General features: G+C 43.5%; 2 protein-coding genes across 3 annotated transcripts in view; one reads left to right on the plus strand and one right to left on the minus strand.

Annotated features, from left to right (window-relative positions):
- ptgir (prostaglandin I2 receptor) overlaps nucleotides 1-2,228 on the plus strand; it is a 30,891-nt gene extending 28,663 nt beyond the window's left edge. For both annotated transcript variants that reach the window (XM_013133494.4, XM_020044919.3), the window contains exon 3: nucleotides 1,358-2,228. In XM_013133494.4, the coding sequence (XP_012988948.2) occupies nucleotides 1,358-1,621 (264 nt within the window). In that variant the 3' untranslated portion in view covers nucleotides 1,622-2,228. The remainder of the gene's footprint in view (nucleotides 1-1,357) is intronic.
- Nucleotides 2,229-11,407: 9,179 nt separating this feature from the next.
- On the minus strand, nucleotides 11,408-24,978 carry calm3a (calmodulin 3a (phosphorylase kinase, delta)). The gene is made up of 6 exons (XM_010872702.4): nucleotides 24,724-24,978; nucleotides 21,160-21,190; nucleotides 17,191-17,334; nucleotides 16,770-16,876; nucleotides 13,808-13,943; nucleotides 11,408-13,028 (listed from the first exon to the last, which is right to left on the minus strand). The coding sequence occupies exons 1-6, from the start codon at nucleotides 24,724-24,726 to the stop codon at nucleotides 13,000-13,002; spliced, it is 450 nt and encodes a 149-aa protein (XP_010871004.1). The 5' UTR covers nucleotides 24,727-24,978; the 3' UTR covers nucleotides 11,408-12,999.
- Nucleotides 24,979-25,456: the final 478 nt, after the last annotated feature.

Here is a 25,456-nt window from a genome sequence, read left to right on the forward strand (position 1 = left end):
GCATTATTCAATTCTTCTTAGACTTTCCGTAATTATGAGCATTCGTATAAGAGGGATTTGGGAAGGTTTGTGGCATAAGAACGGGTTAATCCCCCTTATAAGTTCTCTACTATCTAAGGCGCCTGTGTTTGGGCCTAACCCTTCCTTTCTCTGTTCAGACTCAGGCTAGTATTTAACACCACTAACTCAGCCAGAGGCCAGAGTAATGGCAGATTTATGTTACTGTTCCTAAGCTCGCTGCCTCCAGCAACACACCGCCTGGCCCACCCTTTCCCTGAACAGGTGACGGTGCAGCATGTCTTGGTGCCGCAGGTGAAATGCGAAGAAGGCTCCGCATCGCTCCTGTGTTTGTAATCGATCCTCCACTCCTATATGAAGGTCCTGAATTACAGCAGCTGTCATGCCATGGCCATTAGCCAGCATCCATCCTCCCGATGAAGGCCTGTGTGTGCTGTAGGCCCTGTTACAGCCCATTCTAAGTCACAGCGCCTCTTCTCCACAACGTCCACCATGCAATTGGGAGGATTCACATGCATTGTGAAAGCAAGAGCACTTCTTTCAGAATCCTAAGATGATTGATTATGGTGTCTGTGGGCATTGCAATATGGCAACAAAATCTATTGTCTGCACAGTGTCCACCATGTACCAGTATTCTCCTTTGTCTGTGATTTCATAACAGTGTGTCGGCAAGTGCTCGTTTGGCCCGGGCTGGAGAACATACAGGGCTTTGGCACAACCATCTCTGGGTGGTTGGTGTTCACTCCCAGGCCTTAGCAACAAGGAAACATTACCACCGTGACACAATAACACTCAATCTGGCCATGTGTCCAATTATAGGACTGTTTGTTGAATATCACAGGAAATAAGATATTACAGACGGGAGGAGAGAAATGAGCTGGCTGAGATTACTTTTGTGCCAGCTGCTCTCTATGGCCAGTGTACTGTATACCTTCTTACCTGTCTGTCTGTCTGCCTGTCTGTCTCTGTCTGTCTGCCTGTCTCTCTCTGTCTGCCTGCCTGCCTGCCTGTCTGTCTCTGTCTGTCTGCCTGTCTCTGTCTGTCTCTCTCTGTCTGCCTGTCTATGTCTGTCTGCCTATCTCTCTCTGTCTGCCTGTCTGTCTGTCTCTGTCTGTCTGTCTCTCTCTGTCTGCCTGTCTCTGTCTGTCTGTCTGCCTGTCCCTCTCTGTCTGTCTGCCTGTCTCTGTCTGTATCCACAAGTGAAGAAGTACAATTATTCAGTCCTCGCTCCTCTTACTGTCTTGCCGTATATTACACTCAGCACATTACAGACGGGAAACCACAGATTTATTCTGATCCTAGCATTGCCTCTTACACTCTGCCTTTCTCTCCTGCTCAGATTGCCGGTTTTGCCAATGCCATCGTGCCAGTAGGCGATGACCAGGATAACCTTCTGGCCTTCCGTTTCCAGGCACTGAACCCCATTGTGGACCCCTGGGTTTTCATCATCTTCCGTAAGTCGGTGTTCCGCCACCTCCGCTCCTTCCTGCGCTGTCGCTTCACACAGAGAGGCCTGAAGAGCACAGCCCATTGCAGCCTCTCCTTACCCCCCGAAGTCAACAATGAGTCTTCCAAACCCTCGTCCTCCATAGCCCTGATGTAGGGACCCAGGATAGAGGGGCGACGTTAGAGTTGGGTGACCTGGGGACCCGCGGCAGGATAGAGGGATGATGTTAGAGTGGGACAGATTTTGGAGAGTAGGCAGTGGGTGAAGGAGTAGAGGGTCTGGACAGTAAACCTTGTTGACCCCTGTTACTAACAGGTGTCTTATCGACTGTTGTCATGACTATGCCGATGCACCTACAGAATGTGTTAAGTCTGTCTGTCGGATGAAGACACTGCAAAGGGGTGGATGACTGAGATATTATGCCTTGGCCACCAAACACTATCAAGTCTCACACTCAAAGTAAATGAAATGGACAGGAGCTCCTGCTCCCAACTGAATGTGTGCTATGAAGGTCCTCTATGAGCAGCCTGGAGGACAAAGGCCAGGACAAAGACCAGGCTACAGACTAGGTCACAGACCCAAAGACAGACCAGGTCACAGACCAAAAGACAGACCAGGACACCGACCAGAAGGCAGACCAGGAGGCAGACCAGGACACAGACCAGGTGACAGACTAGGACACCGACCAGAAGGCAGACCAGGAGAAATACCAGGACACAGACCAGGAGACAGACTAGGACACAGACCAGGAGACAGACCAGGACACAGACCAGGAGACAGACTAGGACACAGACCAGGAGACAGACCAGGACACAGACCAGGTGACAGACCAGGACACAGACCAGGTGACAGACCAGGACACAGACCAGGTGACAGACCAGAACTTAGAGATCTCTGCTGACAGATACACACGTACTACCCAGTGGAACCTGGGAGAAGAATGCACTAGGTCTTCTGTACAGGTATCTCTGGACATCAATTCCAAGCTTTATAGAGAATAATCTTGTTAGTATATGCACTAATCAGCTAACCCATGACGGTGTGATGTTGTTACCTTGTCCCACTTTATTGACTTTACTGTTGATTTCCTCACATACTAAATAATTTCACGTTATGTACAAAATGATGAAAGCAGTCTAGTCATTAACTTCAAATGCCGTTGACTGTAATTCATCATACAAAAGTTGGTACTATGTCTTGATGACAACCTATGTAGCTATTCAAAGAGATAAGGAATACATGTATTGTACAATAAACCCATTTTAAGTCAAGTACTCTTTTTGGGCCTGAATGTTGACTGACCAGGTTTGAACTGATTTGCCATTCAGTTAAGACAAAAACATGCTATTGAATGCAGTTTGGGCTGAGAAATGTACTCTAATGGGAATATAATTAAAAGAGTTTTCAGATGGTATCGCCGGGACGGTTATAGGGATCAGAGAATGTTGATTTCAATGTGAATATCAGTTTGAAAATATACTCTGAATCTACAGGAAGCCTGTTGAAATCATAGAAATATAAACAAATAGGGTTTACCAGAGGCTATCTTCGGGGTAGTAATTCTACCCCGAAGATAGCATTTATATTCTGTTTAAATGGTAATAGTGCACAAGCTAAGTTGCAGTGGCCTGTAGGGATCAGACCAGTGGCGTCGTTAGGCCTGGGCGTTCGGGGCTATAGCCCCGGGTCTCAAATTGATCAAAAATAATAATAATAATAAAATAGCCCCTGATCTATTCATCTATAATTCTGATTGTGCATTATGACGATGTAGACGTGTAGGCTGCTAGCGTGTACATCAACATTTTCTGTGTGTACATTCAAAACCCTGTACTTTCTATCCCGGGCGGGGCGGGAGTGGGGGCTAAGCCCCGAATCTATTGTGATCCTAGCGACGCTTCTGGGTAGGACCATTATATGTATTTAATGAAATGATACCCACCCTGTATTTTTAAGAGAATGTTGTGTTTCAATCAGCTGTGCATAATGAATGGTGGGCCAACACAAGAACCTCAGTATGCAATGTCTAAATAAACAAACAACACAAACTTGATCTTACAGGTTTTTGGATTGTTCACATTAAATATGACATTTCATGATTTGTTTTCAAGATTTGATGACACACTTTTGACATCCCTGTCAAACTCAACCGTTCATCTTGTGGGGGGGATAAAGAAATGAATGTGTCATATGGTATGCATGATGGGTTCATTTTAATGCTTTCATTTCCTGAATCCAGGCCTTCCATTCCAGAAAGTCACTTCCAACATTCTTCCCTGGGCAAATGTATATAAACAAAGTAATTTATTACAAATTGATTTATCCCATATATTCTATGAAACAGTGCTAATCTCCTATACAAAATGGGCACAAGCAAGAGGATACCTCTCTTCACCTATGAGTCTGTTGGAATTTAAACCATGTAAGAACTGCTTCTGAATCAGCAGTGCTGTCTTTTCAAAATCACACCAGTGTTTGAAGTTTTTTGGAACTTTTTACGTTCACTTTTTCTTGTGTCCCTACGACAGTGATTGCGTGAAATGTATTTTTTTTTTTCAGTTTGCGGGAGCAGGTCCTTGTATACATTTCTGTGTCCCCTCAGTATGTGTTAATGTGTTGTGGGTATTTGTATGAAGTTCATCTAACGATGTTGAGAATCGTTTTTTGATGGTTGTTTGTGGTGTGTTTTTTCCCCATGTTTCTTGTTTATTCAAAATTCCCAGGGTGTTCCAGTGGCTTTTTGCACTTGATAATAGACAATGTTCTTGCAGTATTGAAATTAATTGTAACAAAAGTTCAAGTACATGGAACAGTAAATATGTATAGCTTGCTTGCTGTTCATGTTCATATGTAAAAAGATTCCAATGCAAAATAAACATTTAAAATGTCCAGTATATAATGGCTGTGTTATTTTTTTCTGGGATCTATTTACTGCCCATCAACATACAGTATCTTGTGTAATTCACAAAACTTGAAGACATTTGACTATATGTTTACAAATGAAGGAAGACAGTACCAGTCAAATAGGAACTGGGTTTAGTTTGGATTTACACAAAACTGCTGTCCGGTCCCTATACAATAATCCAATAAAAGCAACTGGGAGATGTTAGTGTAGCATTTTAATAGGATCGAGATGTGGGCTTTGACTTGGCCATTCCAGAACCCTCCATAAGAGTGAAGCTGTATGTAGTCATGTGAAAAGTAAGTACACCCAGTGGAAAATTGTCATTTCTGTAAATAATGCTGGTGGTGGCATTATGGTTTGGGGCTGCTTTGCTGCCTCAGGGCCAGGCCAACCTGCCATCATTGAGAATTCTTGAGAAGAATGTGAGGCCATTTGTCAAAAAGCTGAACTGAACGTGAATCTTGCAACAGGACAATTCCTCACACTTAATATAAAAACAGTTACACAAAACAGATACATGTAGTTAATTCAAGGGTGCAACACCCGTCCTAGAAGCTAGGGTTGTCCTTATTCTTCCCACATTATAAAAATTGATTCAAAATTTTTGATCAATAAATGATGGCAAAGTATAGTCATTCAGTGTCATTTGTTAAATTAGGTGACCTCAATCTGTCAATAGCATTGAAGTGAAGATTACTTATCCATAAGTCAAAACACGTCAACATTCCAGGGGGTGTACTAACTTTCTACATCTGTATAACTTACTAGAATTTAGATAATTGAAAGTGACATAAGAGAGTTAGCACAGATCACAGTAGACTTCACCAAAGGGGCTATCATGCGAATAGATTTTGGTATTACAGGTACGGATCATTGTTTGGCTTTAGAGCTAGGTTAAGGTTGGGCGTAAGGGTTAGGTTACTGAGGATAAGTTTAGGGGTTAAGGGTTATGTTAAGGATAGGAAATAATGTGGATTTCGGGGTTTCCAGTCCCCACAAGAATACAAGAACTACTCCATCTGTAAATGTGTGGGTAGAAGGAAGGATGTGGGATTGCTGTGGTGGCGCGTGCGTGGGGGTGTGTGTTTTTGTGCAAGCATGTGTGAGACATAATGTACTTTACCAGCCAAAAACAATTGTTCATCCATAACACAAAAAAATCTATTCATCATATTCCCCAGAAATGCTATTCCACTAAGTGTTTGAAGATGGTCCTCAATTTGCAAGATGATATTTCAAAGACATACAATAGCTACATTTATTTACCACTATGAGCCAACAAAAAAGCTGGCACTGTTCAAAAGCCCTCTGCTTTTCATCGTCACCATTATCACAAAGACTTAGTTGAACAAACACTCCTTGTGGAAAAAAAAATAATTGGACAAGATATTCACAATTGGAGATAACTTTTGAAAGCTAACATCTCTGGTCGTTCAGTAGTGTGTTGTGTTGCTAGCCAGGCTTTTGAGAAGGTGGCCTTTCAGATAAGCATTTGATGCATGTCCCAGCGGGTATGTGGAATGCAGCCCCAGGCCGAGGGAGAACGTTACAATGTTTTTCAAATGCACATTATCTCACCCTTATACGCGTTATCGTGAATGCATTACAAATCACGGGTTTATTTAATCAAGTCAATGATTACTTCAAAAGGGGATGCTGATAGCACCACAGCAACCTACTCCATTCTAGACTAGCTAAGCCCCTCTCTTTTCGTGACTCAATACATCCACCGCGTTTACTTTACAAAGCCCTTTTCAAATCAGCAGTACAGTTTCACTGGACACAATAGGAACCAAAAATGGATTTCCATTCACCAGAATGTCTACATTGCAATCGATCTTTTGGAAGCAGAACGCCAACGCGCAGCAGTCCCCTCGCTACAATAGGTTTTATATTGGTTTACCTTGTATCCGTCACCCTTAATCTCGGAGCTTTCGATTTATCAGGCCTGACTGGAGGTGAAATTTCCATTGATCAAAATCATTGGAATCACCTGAACTCGGGACATCGATCATGCAATTTACTCTTATTAGATTCTCTTGTGATTTAATCTTATATCTAATCACAATCAGATCAAATGCATGTTTAGCCTTTCTGTAATCTACAGTCTTGACAGACAGCCATGTCCCTCATGGTCATATCTCTGTCATTTAAATAACCTTCTGCAAGTAGGCTTAACTCTGCCTTTTCAGGGATTCAAACAGCCACCTTTCAGTTACTTGGTCATGACAAGGCTGTCTGCTGGCCACTTCTAATGTTGTGTCATTAATCCTCTATGAATGTGACACGTCTTTGTTCTTGTGCACGCTACCTGACAAAAACCCATGCACGGTGAGCCACGTTTAGGAGCCTTGTAAGTAAATATATATATAATGGGCTACACCTGTAAAATAAGGGTGTGTCTATTGTTTCTAATACTGTTCAGGTTGACTAAAAAAACATGGTTGAGTTACATAGGCAGATTTGAACATGTGCTGCCACACGCAGACAGATCAACGTTCTGCTACCCATTCCAGAGACCGTCCCACTGCTAAACATTTTAAATCCGACTTTCACGAAACCCTACCAAAAGCCAACCAGTAACTGTAACCCTTATAACAACATCAGGTGGCCAAGGTTGGGGGAAAAGACAACGAAGACATAATTAACGGATTATGTAGATGAAATGTAACTGGCAGTAACAGTAGGTTACTGTAGGTTACTGCACAAGCTCCGGTCCTACGATAATCATGGCCAGACTGCATCCATATTTCATCAAAACTGCTGTAAACCTATTTATTTCATAAAACTGCCCACTATTAGCAATATTTGATTTGATTGAGTTTTAATAGTTATTTTCTGGGACATGAAGACATTTGGCTCCTGCTGATTTGATCAGGCCCTCACCCGCCCAGTCAAAACGGCAGCACCGTGTGACAGGGTGATTTGAAACCTAACTTATTAGATGGTTCCCCATTATTTCTATGTTTGTCTGGATGTTTGTGTGGGAAAGTGTTCCCCGTGTATTATATGAGTGACAGGAATAAGCAGAGTAAATTAACGTTCTGACAACTGCTGGCATGTTCCTCCCCTGTCATAAGTACACTTCTGATGACACAGATGGTTCATGAACCTTCAGTTAACTGTCAGTAAAAAATGTCTTGTGTCGATCACATGCTGTTGAAACTTACAAAAAAAAAAACATAATTTAGGAATTTTTTTCTTGTATTTTACCTACATTAATTCCCAGGGCAGGTAGTGTTATGTGCACTGTGTATGGAAATGTTATGCAGCCAAAACATTGACCGTCGTCTTGAATTCAACTTAACCAAGTGTCGTTTTTAATGCACGACTCTGGGTCAGATTTGGACCCATGCTGCAGCAGCACGTGTTGTCTGGAGGGCAGTGACCCCGACCGATAGACCATGCTAGCCACAGGCACAGTGGTTTTAACACTGGTTTAAATCCATATTTACTGTATATATTCCTCACACTGCCTTGCCAGGCACAGTGAACTGTTCACGACCATTAATGACCTCATTAGCAACAGACCTCATTGTTCAGTTCACTCCCTTTTAAGTTTTGCAAGCAAATTAGTAAGTATGGAAAGGTTATCTTTTAAATTATTTTAATAGGGTCTTATTTTGAGGCCAAAGGTTTCTGTTTGTGCCAAACGCTGGAGTTGTTCGGGCATGAGTATGACGAGTCGGTGTAACTCCTGCTGTATGTAGAATAGTTCGGTGATTTCCCCTGAGAAACACGAGCAACACCCAAATAAAACTCCAAGAATTTGAACAACAGCTTAAAGAAGCAAGTAGAGCGGGTTTTCTGTCCGTTCATAGCAAATGCTCAAAATAAAATAAAACATTTACACTAGGATAAAAACACTATCCATTTTGCTGTGCATGTTAAACAGGAGCTGTCTGTCTTTGGCTTTATAAACAAAATTGTACCAATGTCTGAGGAAGGCCAGCCTGTTCATATACCGGGTACAGATATTTGGTATCTAATCTCCAATGTGAGTTAAAAATAATGCATCAAACAAATGGTGTTCACAGGGTGGAGAATGACATTATTCTAGCAGTCAGAGACAGAAAGCAGAAACAGGGACACCTTGCCCTAACATGTGAGTTTCCAAATAATCTAATCACTGTCGTATCAATGTTTGGCCCGTCCAGAAATTGTATTAAAATCTGTCTCTTCTCATTCTCCTGTGTATGTATTATTTTATTTTTTTAAGGTTTCAACCTGGTTTACCCCAATCAAACCGGACAAAGTGCCAAGAAATAGAATAAATAAAACCCTGAAAGTTAATGATGCCACAAATAAACAGTGGTGCCACACATTAATGATTGTAGAGACAGGCGTAATGATGATTGCAGAGAAAGGGTTAATGATGATTGTTGAAGAAGGGTTCAAGTTAATTTTAGAGACTAAAATGGATTAATGATGTTAGGAAGATTTGACAAAAATGTGTCTTTCAATAATTTACATGACAACCTATGCTGGGTTGATGAAACTATCACAATCATTTGAGGAGTTTCAGGGTGACTTTCAGATGTGAACAAATAACTTAACTTATAATAAACAAATAACTTCGGAAAAACAGTATATGCACAAAAACACCAGAGCTAATAATTTTAACAATTGTAATGACAGTTAATTTTATTGGTGAAACAAGTAATTTAAAACACATACATACATAAATGAGCAGCCAACAAACAGCAAGTTGTAATTCTCTGTTATGCGAGTCTTCAGAAAATTATCCAAGATAGGTAAACAGCACCCTCGAGTGACCATATGTGAAACTTCAGCCACTGGTGTGAATTACATAGGCTACATGAAGGGAATAACTATTCAAAAATGATTTCCACTAATTAGAAGCTTTGAAAAGCTTTGAAGGGATTGTTCAAATAAGACTGGATCCTTCAAATGTTCCATTTTTATAAGCTTGTAAATTAAAGCAGTTATTTCCTATGTCCAGTAGGGGAGGCACAAATTCCACAGATCAAAGCCGAACTGCACATTCAAAGAACAATCTGCAAGAACACAAAGTTCAGCTTGGATAATATTGCATTTGTTAAGTTAGCACAGCACCATGTGGCAATATCTCTATACCATTATGTAGAGTGGGAAATGAACCCCCCCTGACTCATATCAACACTGTAACCAAGGATTCATTTTCAGGTGGAACTGGAACCCCATTCCATCACCTCTGTGACATCACATGCAGAGATTGAATACAGCACCGGACAAAATTAAGAGACCATTGCACCTTTTTCTTTCCTTTCCAAAAAAGTTGAAAAGGAAAGTTTTGAGTGAGGACCATTCAGTTTGCAGTGTTCTCAATTTTAACCTTTCTGTTCCTCACTCAAAACCTTCCTTTTCGACTTTTTTGGAAAGGAAAGAAAAATGTGCAGTGGCCTCTTAATGTTTTCCGGAGCTGTATATGTTAGGAAAATTACTTGATTGGTTGGACAACACAATTTGAAATAAAAAATTGTTACCAGATAGTTGTAAAAGCAAAACGGGGTCACAGCCCGTTCCTCTACGTAACACAATTTTTGTTCCTGGGCAGTAAGTGATATTTTGTGATTGCGTATGCCTAAAAAGTAAAGAAAATGGCAATTATTCCCCACAAACTTTGCATTTGTGACCGGGACAGTGATATTTGGATGTGTACCCATTTCCAATGAAAAAACCACATATGAATCCAAATTAACATAATTAAAGTAATACAAACATGACTACAAAAGATTTAGATGTGAGTTGTTTTTTGAGATTTATGACTATAATGTAAATCACTCATGAATCAGCCCCTAAATGTAGTTTCCCATCATGTTCTTGTTATTCTGTCATTGGTAGCGGCATTCAAAGTCCAGAATATCCTGGTGAAAGCGCTTGCGTTGCTCCTCCAAGTATACTCCCATGTTCTTCTTGACTTTGAGGGACACCCAACAGCCCATTGTGCCGTAGACCTTCAGCAGAGTCTCAACCAGCTCCAGATGGTTTTCGGCCTTGTGTTTGCCCAGGAAGCCCCAAACCACTGGGACATGCACATGTTCTCGGTCTACCGATTCCCATTCATGCTTAGATAAAGGCTTTGCGCATTAACTTGAATTAAACCAATACAACCTTGATTATTGTTTTCACCTAAAATGTTAACATATTTGAATGATAAGACCATAAACAGTCTTCCTTGCCATGACTCACATTGTTTTACATGCTGTACTACATTTTCAACAGATTAGCCAACCAGAAATATGTCACGAATATGTTCAGCATAATCCTATTTGTCGTTCAGTAAGCTAAAAGGCAGTTGCACAGCTTACACAGGCACTTCCCCAAGGCATGGTTATGTAATACAAACACCATACAGGCCATATTAACAGCACATAGCCTAGATTCCCAAACACTACGCTCCATAGGTGTCTTCCTTGGAAGGCAACCGATGTGGCTGAATATTTTAGTTGGGAGCCATCATGCAACTAAACACATGCAGTTGAGGCAGAGCAAAGGTGGGTTATTTGAGCAGACCGACAATATTTACAGTGCATTCAATTGAAATTGCTAGGCGCGAAAACCACAATTAAATTATAGAACTGATGGGGGGGGCGATCTAAAATGAAGTAGTAGGAAAGACAGTGGAAATGGAAGCGTTAAATTAATTGTCACTGGGTGTCTTTCTTACCCTTTACCTCACTTGAAGGTACAGTATGGGCTGAACTGGGAGGCATATGGAGTAACTTGGGTGAGAGGTTAGAAACATGACTGACCTGGATTACCAGAGGCTCGTGTCAATCCCATGAGCCACCAAATATAGCTGGGAGCAGCCGGGGATATCTCCGGTTCAGAGACCGGGGTAACCTCTTCTGACCGAATCTCTGAGGCAGTCTGGTAAGGGAGATTAGGAAGAATGCAGAGACTGGAGGCCAGGCATTCAGTGACTCAACTTCAGTTTCATCCACATGAAGCACAGGGATTTTATGGAAGTACTTTTTAGAACACAAAACATTTACATATAGACTATTAGACGAGAAAAACAACCAGAGAACAGAGACAGTAAAGTTATGAATTTATTTTGGAAAAACATTAATTTCACATCTAAATATGTACGCTACCTTTAAAAGTTTAACAGTCCTTAACCATGTCTTTACCAACCTTTGAATCAAAGTTAACCAGTAAAAGCTAGCCAGAAACAGGTTTAGTGTCCTGAAGTTCTTTTAAACGAGAGATCATTACCTCTTGCAAGCATTCCTTTTATTCAACCCTAAATAATCGATTTATAAATCCTTAATGTCCTATCTGAACCCTTTACATTTTTTCAATATGGATGCTATCACTCTGACAAAAAGCAGTATTTCTGAATATATACCCTGTTCAGTGGAACAGCAAGCAGAAAATAAAGATGGGATCACTTGACAACATCAGGATCTGACCAATCCACAGGAGCAAGAGACAAAAAAACAAAACAAAAAAACATTCTAGCGGTGGTGACAGCAATAATTGGATTCTTTATATTTTACAGAACATTTTCGGATATATACGGTTTACACCAAAGTGCAAATATATGTATGTAGTGTATGTCTACAGCTGATATTTTGTGTTTTTCTAATTTACTACAAGTCATCTTGGAATAAGGTTGAGGCTTTAGAGTATTATGGCACATTTCAAAACATGTCACAAGTCATACTAGATCAACAGGCAATGCAAAGTTTACAATACACCAATATATATTTCTTAACCAAATGTTTCATTTACACATTAATGTTTAATAACATACATTTTAAAAGCAAAACATTAATATTTGTATCAGAATATCTGTTAGCAGATTAAATATCTTTACATCAATGCTCTGTGTTTAATCCACCTCAACATCCTGGAACTGTACATCCACATATTCCCCAGGTTAACATGCCTGGGATATTAAAGTCGGCTTTCAGAACAACAGACAGCAGACCGCCCAAACAACCAAAAATACTATTGAGAACCTCCATGCTGGATACTCCCCAACCTCACAACGCAACTTCTTCCACTTCAATTCTAGCACCAACTGTTAGTGACACATTATTTTACAAATATATATATAGCTATATATTTCTGTATACCTCCAGTGTGCACACAATCCAGTCTCAGAGAGGATTAGACCATCCTCGTTATGACATGAAACTGTCCCAGAAGAGCATGCAGGAAGTCCATTACCGAATTCAGTGTTAGAAATCTGCACTGCAAGGTGTGAGTGCGTTGATAGAGTAAATTTCAGAGTGAAAAAAAATAAATAGACTCTAGGGTTAGTACATTTCCCTCAATGAGGAAAGAAAGCCCTTTCTGGCATGGATTCTCTACCTCTTCCATGTTGCTCTTCTCTCAAATTTTGTCAACACCTGGGAGCCTAACCAGAATCTCACTCTGAAGGGTCTGATCCCAGGTTAAAACTTCCATTAACTTCTGCTAAGGATTAATCCGCAGTTGCTGTTAAAAACAGATACCCCAGAAGCAGCTGGATGTTTCTAACCACAATTAAATTATTTCGTACACTGGATCATTGAGTTTTACATTTTGGTTTGATTATCGATTTTGTTTTCTTGAAGACAGTGATCTCAGTAGGACAAGCAATGTAGGAGAGAAACGTGTGAAAGAACACATCACTTCACTTGGCTGTCATCATCTGCACAAACTCTGCAAGGAAGAACCAAAAGAGAGACATTAGGAAAAAAAGTCTGCAACAACAAGGGGGACTGTTTACATATCATTATAGATGGTAACAAGGAACAGCTGAGTAGAACTCTGAGCAGTGATTCAGAAGGTTTTGAGTGAGCATGCCCTGCATTCTCCCATCTTTTTGTTTAGTCATCGCATACCCAGAGTGACAAACATCAGTGACGGCACAGATTGTTGAACTCTTCACCTACTGATGAACAATGCAGCCTTAAAAGGTAAGGCACCCTTATGTACACCTAGCAAAGCCACCAGAGGACAGGCCACACCTCAGGCCAGTCTGGCTGCTCTCTAGGTTTCTTTCAAAGTTCCAAACCTACAGAGAAGATTTCCTAGCCAGTGTTTCAATTCTTTTTTGTAGCTCATGAAGAACCATGGACAGCTTGAATGATTGAATGACAGCGACTTCTTTGAATAGTATAAACGAGAGGAGCGCAGAACGGAGGGGACAGGAAAATGGAGGATGACAAAGTAAAGATCAATACCCGAAGACAATTTAGCCTATAACCCGGATAATTATTTTTAGCAGATCCAAAAGCTACCAAACATATCACTGAAGTATCTAAAGATGCCACTGTGGCTTGTACTAGTTTAATATTTATTCAATCAATTACATTTTATTAATTTGCCAAACAGTTATCGGGGGGGGGGGGGGTTGGTAAACAGTCGGGAACACTAGGCTGTATACACCATGTCAGAAAACACACGCCAGGACTAGAGGAGGCGGCGGTTGAGCTCACCCTCGTAGTTGACCTGGCCATCACCGTCAATGTCAGCCTCTCGGATCATCTCGTCCACCTCCTCATCCGTTAACTTCTCCCCAAGGTTGGTCATGACGTGTCGCAGCTCTGCCGCACTGATGTAGCCGTTGCCATCCTACAGGGGGGCAACCAGAAACACGGGTTAACCCAACTGGCAAACGGCTTGGAGACAACACTCAAACCGGTCAGACCGTTCAGCCAAAATATCCTGAAAAGCTTCCAGGTTTATCTAGCCTGCTGGCATATAAACACGGCCACGGGCCGACCCAACAGGGTTACAGCAAAAGCTGTGCATGGCTGAGGGCAGTCCACTCGCCCGCACCATGATAACATGGGGCACAAATCAGCACATGACAACAGCAGTTTCCAGGGACCCTTTTTGACTCAACCGTGCCACTTCCACATCCAGTGGCCAAATTGTATGTAAGGGAACTGACCGAATTGAACTACTTAGTAGATGCTAAGCAAGCAGGCAATTATTCTACATGCAAAATATACCAGCATTTATCGGTCTTGAGTCTACGATCATAAGATAAATAATCCACTTGACCAAAAATTCCATGACAGTGTGGCCTTATTGGCAGAGCTGATTTACACAGTCCAACAAAATATATGTATAATAACCCAATATAGTGATTAGGAGTGAAATAAATAGTATTAGGTTGTATGAGAAAGACTGCTGCTTCCAGCTATACAGGATTAAACAGAGTCAGTTCGAATGACAATTTTGGTGCAAAAATAAAAACAACATCAACAGAAATCTGAGGGGAGTAAATCAGTGATAGCATGGCCAGCTGATATCTACTAAGCATATAGTCTCTGTCGGGCGTAAAACCTTGTTTCTAATTTTCTTCATGAACCAACGCTATTGGTCACCCTTCACATTTGTCTTTTACAAGTATTTAACCAGCAGAGCAGAAACTAACCAGTAACAAGGCGATTGTCTGACAATCTTTTCTGACCAACTACTCGTTTCCACATCTATGTATTAATTTATTTTTTATTCATATGGCAATGCATGTAAACACAAATGTACACTAAAACACCTGTGAGTAGGCTATTGTGTTTGAAAATATTTAGCAAGCCTAAATAAAGAACTGGTTGTTTGAATAAGTAGGCCTACAGCATTTTCTTTACTCAAGAAACACTAAGCCTAAAAAGGCAAATATTGACATATGAGGCCTGAGACGTGGGAGCAGTAAAGAGTGCAGGCAAAACACAGTTAGCTGGAGCGGGATCGGGTTGTCCGCTTAATAGAATTATTTTGGGCTTCTTTTATCCATATGGTCGCTTGAAATAATGTTTGTCGGGGGTTGTGTTTTTTTGGGCTTGTTTCCAAAATGCATATTCTTATTTGAGCTTGAATATTTTTTTGACCATGAGGCACACGAAGAAAATTAAAAGATATAAATAAAAGCTGTAACGTCCCCATCTACGGTCTATCCCTGCTGCCTAACGTATGTCCGAGCTACTACCAGCTCCTACTAGCCGTGATCATTTCCCTTCCTCAAATTAGTTCAGTGGCTAGAGGTGCGTTTAATCTAGCATTTGCTGTATAGTCATGGCCACTACGGTCTTCAATAGCCAGTTCAAAACACTTTCATAAGAGATTTTGGCCAAATGAATTCAAAGACAGGAAAACAGAGCACACATAGCTACAAGAAGCTTTGTAACCTGTAAGTCGATGATAGCGTAATGCGATGCACTCACTGCCTCAGATGCAGTCGTTCTAATCAATGAAGGACAAAAGGTGTATCTCACCATTCGCTATTCAAAAACCATGTAACTTCATTTGAGCTTGTTCTTGGAAAGATATTTATCATTTAATGACACAACTATCTGACCATATATAAAGACAATACCAACTTTGAAGGTGCTGTGTTCAATTATTATAAAGTTATTATTTTTTCCAGTTACTGAAAAGTTAAGATTGTGTAGATACAAGGTTTCCCAACGACAACCCCGATATTAAACACACAAAAGGAAGAGCTTATGTAGACGCGCTATTATTTTCTACTTCCCATATTGTTTTTCTGTCGCTACAGCTAGATGTGCAGTAACCACTGCGTTTTGGGCTGACTGTAGAGCCCTGAGCACATAGGTACCAACTGGTTAGCAACAAAGAAACGTCAATCACTTTACAAGCTAGCTACAGCATAAACTTAAACAGTCTCCACAGTTACCATACAATCCTTATTGTCAATCAAATGCATTGGCTTTAAAGAAATGGGCTCTCTTAGTCAGACATGGAAGTTCTCATTAAGTTGTCACAATTAATTGGGACAGAAGCAATAGTTGCAGAAGTGCAATTTTGATGGCCATCTAGACATTTATCTTCAGGAAACATTACATAGCATACTCATTTGTTTTCCCGGTGAACCAAAATATTTGTTTGAGGCGGTGGAAAACACCACGTTAATGAGGCCAGCAGAAAACTGTCAGACTTAAGCCGACAGAAAGGCCACAAATTCAAAAAGAAAAGTGTTCAGACAGTATACACTCCCACTCACACTATCAAAGAAAGTGACTTTTTTTGCATTATTTTGAGGAACGACAATTATAATGCTGTCAAGATTAAACTGTCCTTATATTGCATGATATTAATTGTCATGTCACACCGGACAACTCAAGCCTCATGTGTGTCAAACTATTCATAAAATGTAATAAGATATGAAATCATAATTCCTACACAAAACTAGATGTCCTCTTCACCTATTAAGTTGAAAAGGTGAATGGCAAAATAATAAGGTCCAAGATTAGCAGGAATGTGCTTTCCTCATAAGCAATGATCCTGAGAGGGCACTTACTACAACATGGCTAGCAGAACCTTGACTCAACTGGTGACAATTCATGAAAGTGCACATTAATCCAAGTGATCAGAAGAAGCCCCTTGAAATGCTAGCAAAGCACTATGGGATTCCTCGCTGTGGAGTGTGCGTACCTTGTCGAAGACTCTGAAGGCTTCTCTGATCTCCTCCTCACTGTCGGTGTCCTTCATCTTCCTCGCCATCATGGTCAGGAACTCAGGGAAATCAATTGTGCCGTTACCTAAACACAAACAAGGAAGCTTGTTTTTTTGTCCCCAATTCATTTGAACACACAAGAACCAAGACTTCTTTCAGAATCTTGGAATGGGCTTTTATGACAGAATGTCGTATGGAACTCAAACTGTGTACCAGAGAGCCGCCGCTGCGGGCGGAAACATCAGACATTGGGAGCCATCAGGAAAGCCATACCCCCACCCAGGTAATCTAGGGTCAAGGACTAGGTTTCTCAGAGACACAGTGATCACTCCAGACTAGAAATTGTCGCGGGGCGTGTCGCGGTGCACGTGTTAACTAGCGTGCAGGCGTCTGTCTCACCATCAGCATCCACCTCGTTGATCATGTCCTGTAGCTCAGCTTCGGTGGGGTTCTGCCCCAGAGAGCGCATGACAGTGCCCAGCTCCTTGGTGGTGATGGTGCCATCGCCATCCTTGTCAAACAATGAAAACGCCTCCTTGAATTCTGATGAGGAAAAGTGTGGGTTTAGTGGGGAACACTACCCTGGGTGCATCACTAGTGTACACGTCTTCACATCCTTGTCTCCGCTCATTTCCATGTGTACTTACGTGAGAGAACTGAAAAGGTTAAACACACAGGAAGCTTGAAACACTGACTTCACCTAATCTTTCAAGTGAATGTCAATGAGGCCAAGAGGACAACAAAACAAGTAGTACAAACGGTTGGTAGCAGATTAGGAGAGGTTGGAAAACCAGAGTAGCTACCGTCTACACGTCCACCATTACGTCAGAGGGCGTGAGAGGACGCTGGCGCTGCTTATTCGCCGCTTCTCCGTCTGCTACTCTTCTCAGTCAGCTACCATACCTCTGGACAGCCCCTGTATCTCTGGACAGCTTCTCAGCTGGTTCCCGAAGCCGCCTGTGCTCCTCGACCAGACCGCCGCCTCGTCGGTTAGCCGCTAGCTGGCTGCCCCCGTTCACCAAACACGTGGCGGCTAATCCTAACTGCTACAGCGGCCCGATTGCTGACCTCCTTCTCACAGGCAACCTCCTCCAGATGCGAGCCGTGACCGAGACTTCCATCTCCTCCTGTGTCATGCCGTGGTTAATTCTGGCACTCACATAATTTATCCATCTCTGTGCCCCTAGCCCACGGCTAACCGCTACCACGGAGCCCTCATTCCCTCCACCCGGCATCATGTTCAAATATTCAACCCTGCAACTGGTTGAACTCGTCCACTACTCCATTCCATCCTGTATCCCAGTCATCAAACAGCTCGGACTTCTACGTCGACCCCGTTACATCCACAGAAGTTCTCGCCGCAAGTTTGTTTTCTTCCACCACGGACAATCCATTCCATCCATCTGGTCACCTGCACGCTCTGTCACACCTCATCAGAATACTGCACCCACTGGATCACAAAGGGCTGAACGCACCGTCTGGCTGCACAGAAAACCCAGACTGGACTGCAGTGCCTTCCGCACTTCCTATACACTTAATCATACTCTCCAATCACCTGCAAATCCGCTCACTGTCCACCGGGAAATGCAAAACCCCCACACACCACCGACCACACGCACTGCTAACCAGGACAACCTCAGATCTCTCCAGCCTGCCCCCATCCCACCACCCTCTCACCATGCCAACTTTGCCCTCCTCAACACCCGATCGCTCAACAATAAAGCCCCTGCCCTCCATGAACTAATCCTAGACAACACTCTGGACTTCCTTCTGCTCACTGAAACCTGGCAACAACCCAATGACTTCTCCCTCAACCAAGCATCCCCCCCTGCTACAACTACATCTGCAAACCCCGTCCCTCCCACCGTGGAGGGGGCCGCGCGATTATCATCAATCAAAACTTTTGGATCACAGAACTCACCCTCCCCTCAGTCTCATCGTTTAAATATCTAGCCTCCAAAGCGCTTTCCTCCACGACAGTCATCCCCTCCTTCCTCTCTGATTTTACTGAACTCCTCACACTAGACTCCTCTCTTTCTCTCCACGTCTGCTGCTACTCGGTGACTTAAACATCCAAATGGACTCCCCCACCTTCAAGCTCTCATCAGAATTCACCATTTTACTGGATAACTTCTCTCTCACCCAACATGTCACATTCCCCACCCATGAAAAAGGACACATACAACAAACTGGCCACCATCTTGAACGTCTGACAAAGAAATCATCCCTCACAGTCCATCATGAAGCCTATAAACTCCATCTCACTGCCTACAAAGACGCCCTCGTTGCTGCCAAATCTGCCTACCTTTCCACCATCTTCACCGACCCCTGCCAAAACCCCAGAACCCTCTTCTCCACAATGAACAACCTCATCAAGCCTCGGACCAACACCCTACCGACCTCTACTCCGGACCTCTGCAACTCATTCCTCCACTTTTTCGCTGACAAAATCAACCTCATCTACCAATCTCTATCCCCTGTATCTCACCTCTCAGTATCTACTCCAGCACCCACCATGGACCCTCCACTCCCCATCTCTCTTGACCTCCCGACCCCTCTTCCTCACTGCCTCTTCTCCCAGTTTGACCCGGTCATTCCTCCTGAAATCTCCAAACTAATCAGCTCTTCCAAACCCACTACCTGCTCCCTTGACCCCATCCTTACTCCACTCATGAAGTTCTGCCTCCCCGTCCTATGCCCCTACCTCACTAACCTCTTCAACTCCTCACTGTCCCTTGGAACTGTCGCCATGGCCTTCAAAACTGCCACTGTCACCCCAATCCTTAAAAAACCTGGTCTGGATCCCAACTCCCTCAACAACTACTGCCCAATATCCAACCTCCCATTTCTGTCTAAAACCCTGGAACGCATAGTCCACACACAACTACAAACCCATCTTCATGCTAATGACCAATTAGATCCCCTCCAATCTGGCCTTCGCCCCCTCCACAGCACTGAAACCACTCTCCTCAAAGTCCAAAACGCCCTCCTCACCTCTGCTGACACCAGTTCCCTCAACATCTGCATCGACCTGAGTGCAGCCTTCGATACCGTGAGCCATAACATCCTGTTCATCAGACTCAAAGACCTCGGTATCGAAGGTACTGCATTCAGCTGGCTCCACTCCTACCTATCCAACAGATCCCATCTCTCTCCATAACCACACCTCTGCCACAGCCACAGTCACCCAAGGTGTTCCCCAAGGCTCTGTACTCTGCCCACTCCTCGTCATCTACATCCTCCCTCTTGGTCAGATACTCCGCCACTTTAACCTGGACTTCCACTGCTATGCCGATGACACCCAAATCTACCTCAGCACCAAATCCCCCCACAATCCTCCCCTCTCCCACATCAACTCCTGTCTGTCAGCTATTAAAACCTGGATGCAACACAACTTCCTCAAACTCAACAGCGACAAAACATAATTTCTCCTCATAGGCACCAAATACACACTCAGCAAAACCAATAACCCCACTCTCACCATTGACGGCACCATTGTCTCCCCAGGCCCGCAACCTTGGCGTTATCTTTGATTCTAACCTCCTTCTTTCACCTCCGCAACATCGCCAAAATCTCACACCCCCCGCTGCTGAAAGACTCATTCAAGCCTTCATCTCCTCCCGACTGGTCTAGTGCAACTCACTTCCCCTCGGCATCAGCTCTACCAACACAAACCGACTCCAACTGGTCCAAAACAAAGCAGCCCGACTCATCACCCGCTCCAAAACCTGGCACCACATCACTCCAGTCCTAAAACAACTCCACTGGCTTCCTATCTCCCACCGGATCACCTACAAAATCCTGGTCCTCACCTACGAAGCCCTCCACCATCTGGCCCCCTCATACCTCACTGACCTCCTCTCCATGTACCAACCCTCACGGTCCCTCAGATTCTCCACAGCTGGTCTCCTCTCCATCCATAAATCCAATCTCCGCATTTTCGGGGACAGAGCCTTCTCCAGGGCAGCTCCCAGGCTCAGGAACTCCCTCCCCCAAGAGATCTGCACCTTCGAATCCCTCACCATCTTCCAGTCCCACCCCAAGACCAATCTCTTCACCTCTGCCTATCCGTAGCCCCACGCCCCCCTTCCTTCTCATCAGTGTCAGAATCTTGTCTTGTTTGTTTTGTTCTGTTTTTATAACCTACCTGCATTGTAAAGTGACTTTGAGTCTAAGAAAAGTGCTATATAAATAAAATGTATTATTATTAGCCAAAACGTTGGTCACACAAACATGCAGAACTTTGAGCTAAAGCACCAAACGGATCGGCCACCAACCGACATGATCTCAAAGGCCACCTTGACTAACTGGGACTGCAGAGCACTGATTGAACCAGGACCCACTATTCAAAGGAACATTAGCACTCACCGGCAATCTGCTCCTCGGTCAGTTGGTCAGCCTGTGAAGACAAGAGGGAAATTGGGGAGAAAGGTGAGGTTTGTCCACTGGGCCCCTCTGACAATTAACATATAACCGAGTCAACTGAACACCTTTACCGTGACTTCCATCTGAAACCCTAACGTCACTTCTTTGGATGTGTATGACGCAACGCGCCAAAGTGCACGCCGCTCTCTGACAGGCGCCCTTGCTTTTTGATTTACGTGGCAAAACGCCAAAACCTACTTTTAACCTTTTAACCACTTGCAGGAACAGGAAAACGATATCCTAGTGCCGAGACCAGAGATCAGTTTTTAGCGATTTCCCAACCAACAGGTTGATGGATGAGCTAAACCGTAGAAACTGTGGCGAGTACAGGCAGTTGGCACCCCGTGTGCACTTGTACATCGTTTATCACTCCCGTTATTTAAGGACACAGTCTTATCAGGCCCGTCTGAGTCAGTAAACTGGCACACCTCAGGCTGGCGAAGTGTGATGAGGGATGGATATAAATACACCTCTGCCTGCTATAATTAGAGAGGCACGAACGGGGGTCGCCAATGTAGCACGCGGACTGTTGCCGCCTCTAGTTGCTTGCGGGCCTTCGGACCAGTAGCCATGAACAGACCATTTGCCGCTTCAGAGTGGAGGCGCGCGCACACCCCTGACCACGCCCGTGTTCCTACAGCACAGGGCCACTCAACTGTTACCCTACGAGGTCCAGAGTCGGCGGGTTCTGTAACTCTGAGTTCAGATTAAGGGCTAGTTTATATTCTAGCACTGCAAAAACTAATTGATCCAGTAAATTAAAGAAATTAGCAATTAGTTGGGTCCATGTGAGGTGCTGTAAAAAATTAAAAAAATTAAGGGAAGGATAAAAATAAAGCAAAAGCTGACCACTGTAGCTTAATCTAAAACACGTTTCTGCTTCTCATGCAACTCTGTATTAGGTTGGCATAATGCCATGAGTTGAGTTTTGAAGTAAAACATCTTTCTTATCGAATGAGTTTAACATGTTTGTAGCATCATGACACTTGCGACTGACATTTCCTCACAGAAGTGCAGCATTTGCTAGTAAGCATAGAAAGAAAAGAAAAAAAACATTGCCTGCATTAAGTTGTGCAGTGTAACATTTTCAGTAGTGCCAATCTGATAGAGTCATAGAATGCCATAAAAACTTTGACATGTCATAGAAATGCAACGGGCAACTTCAATTTATTGCAATAGGCAGATGTTGTATGGCTACATCAGGCGATATTAAAGCTGCCCTTCCACTGAGTCACGGGCCCTGCCCTTCCACTGAGTCACGGGCCCTGCCCTTCCACTGAGTCACGGGCCCCTGTCCTTCCACTGAGTCACGGGCCCCTGTCCTTCCACTGAGTCACGGGCCCCTGTCCTTCCACTGAGTCACGGGCCCCTGTCCTTCCACTGAGTCACGGGCCCCTGTCCTTCCACTGAGTCACGGGCCCCTGTCCTTCCACTGAGTCACGGGCCCCTGTCCTTCCACTGAGTCACGGGCCCCTGTCCTTCCACTGAGTCACGGGCCCCTGTCCTTCCACTGAGTCACGGGCCCCTGTCCTTCCACTGAGTCACGGGCCCCTGTCCTTCCACTGAGTCACGGGCCCCTGTCCTTCCACTGAGTCACGGGCCCCTGTCCTTCCACTGAGTCACGGGCCCCTGTCCTTCCACTGAGTCACGGGCCCCTGTCCTTCCACTGAGTCACGGGCCCCTGTCCTTCCACTGAGTCACGGGCCCCTGTCCTTCCACTGAGTCACGGGCCCCTGTCCTTCCACTGAGTCACGGGCCCCTGTCCTTCCACTGAGTCACGGGCCCCTGTCCTTCCACTGAGTCACGGGCCCCTGTCCTTCCACTGAGTCACGGGCCCCTGTCCTTCCACTGAGTCACGGGCCCCTGTCCTTCCACTGAGTCACGGCCCCTGTCCTTCCACTGAGTCACAGCCCCTGTCCTTCCACTGAGTCACAGCCCCTGTCCTTCCACTGAGTCAGACACAGAAAGCGTTTAAGAAACCATCCGTGGTTAAGAAGGAATTCAGGCTGTGGGTTTCAAGAATTTACAATGATGAAGGGTAAACCCTGTTTCCTCAGTATTGTGGATCCTACATGTCACACCATGGGACAACAAAAAACACCTAGTCTTTTTTTTAGCCTGTTAATATATTCACTGTGGTAAGGGGCGCAGGCTTGCTTTGGTTGACAGACCTTCAGATTTTAAATTGTATCTAATCCTTTGGTGCAGAACACAGACAAAAACAACACAGGATGCAAAAAACTGTTCACAGCAAGGTCCAACTTCCATCCCCCCAAAACAGCAATTTTATAAAGGATAGGGAGAGCACCTGAGTGCAAGCTATTTGTCACAAAACAAGGCCTATGAGTCGCATTTACATTTTTGTAAAGCAAATGTACTGCAGATTCCTTGTCAGGCTACTGCACCAACCATGACTGTTCAATGCTGGGGGGTGGAAGAGGAGAGGAAAGGAGGGGTGGCAACGAAGATCATTCAAGAAGAGAAGACTGCAGTTCAACGTGCTGGTGCAATACGCAAAAGCACCGTGATGGAGAAAGCATGTGCAAATTTTCATTTACAGAATTACTACCTACTACTTCAGTATTAAGATAGCAACACATTATTACGTAATTCAAAACATGACAGAATGCAAGTTCGCTTGTTGAGCACAAGCTTTCAGCTTAACACGAAACAATCAGGTCATTGTTCATTGTAAAATACCAGATGGCTTTGAATAGATAGCTAATTATTCTATTGAGTATATTTTGATGGCTGGCCAATACAATGGAATACGCATTCAATTGTCAAGGTTTTTTAAACACAATACTGCGTAATACCACCGTTTTTAACTGCACCACGCCCACTCGCCGCTCTGTTACGTTAGCTAACATTAACACCCACACCGAGTGAAAGCAATGAGCTTAACTAATCGTCTGTAAAATTAGCCCCTGCTAACGTTAATCACGGATGCTTATGCCTTGTATGTCCACAATCAAGTCAAATTACCGGAATTCATTTAGATAACATTAACGCAAGCTTTGAAAACCGCCCGATTTTTTCATGCCTGGTAGATGTACTGTATTCCACCGTGTTAGTGTTACTAGCTACAGCAGTAGCCAACAAAAGTTAGTCAACATTGACAATCCTTATGAACTGTTGTTCCAACTAACATTTCTGTACTGATTTTAATAAAACATCGAACCCCAACTCCGGCAAGTGTTAATAAAATCAACAGTCGAGTGGAATTGGGATAAACGTTGTCACAAACTAACTAGCCAGACAACCGATAACTAACAATTTTGCTGGATTAACTAGTAAAAACTAGTTTCTGGAAACCATAACGAAATCAGATTGATACAGTAGACAACTGACCAACTTAGGTTAAATCAAGCTAACGAATGTACAGGTCAGCTGGTTACGGTGAAATAGCTAGCATACGTTAGCTTGTCTTGGCTTCGAATTTGGCAGGTCAGCCTGAATGGACGGTTGAATGAGTGTAGCTAGATAGCTAAATGCGGTTATACTCACCATTGTATTGCTAGGTCTTGCAACAAATTGGAAAAAATATTATAAATAGCCAATGTTCACTTTGTAGTTGTCAACGTAGATGTGCCGATATCTCTTTTCCTGAAAATAATAACCGTTCTATCAGCCTACTGCCCCTTCCTTATGAAGTTACCCCAACTTGCCAGGAAACTAGTGACCGCGTCACCGCCAATTTTGTGCGCATTGGCTATATCCCTTCGCGAAATGACGCCATTCGCCACCCTGCGAACGTGCATCTAAAAACTGCAAACCACAAATGCGCCAGAATATAATTATTTATTCATCTTATATTGACCACTGCAATCACTGAAATTGCACAGAACGCCTACTGTTACTCATCAAAAAGAAGGAATTGCACTATTTGCAAGAACCGTGTAGAGATACTGCAATATTCTGTTCACAAGCACGCGCACAAGCCTGCACTACGCCCGTGCATTGATCAACAGACTGGTGCAGGCAGGTATTTCTCTAGTGCTGGCGCGCCTGTTAGAGTATTTCAGTCTATCCAAGCAATGGACAACAGTCTATTTCAAATGATACACACTGGCATTTTGACAGCTGTCTTTCAGATCAAATGTGAACAAAGTGGTGTAATTAAATCGTCTTAGTGAATGTAACATAGATCCTTATTGGCTCTGAGCAACGGAAAGTACCGGGTTTTGTAATTGGTTGGTTGCAAACTGCATTGCGCCAAATTGGAGTTATTTCTTTCAGA

Source organism: Esox lucius, chromosome 1 (assembly GCF_011004845.1).
Source record: "Esox lucius isolate fEsoLuc1 chromosome 1, fEsoLuc1.pri, whole genome shotgun sequence".
NCBI classification, from domain to species: Eukaryota; Metazoa; Chordata; class Actinopteri; order Esociformes; family Esocidae; genus Esox; species Esox lucius.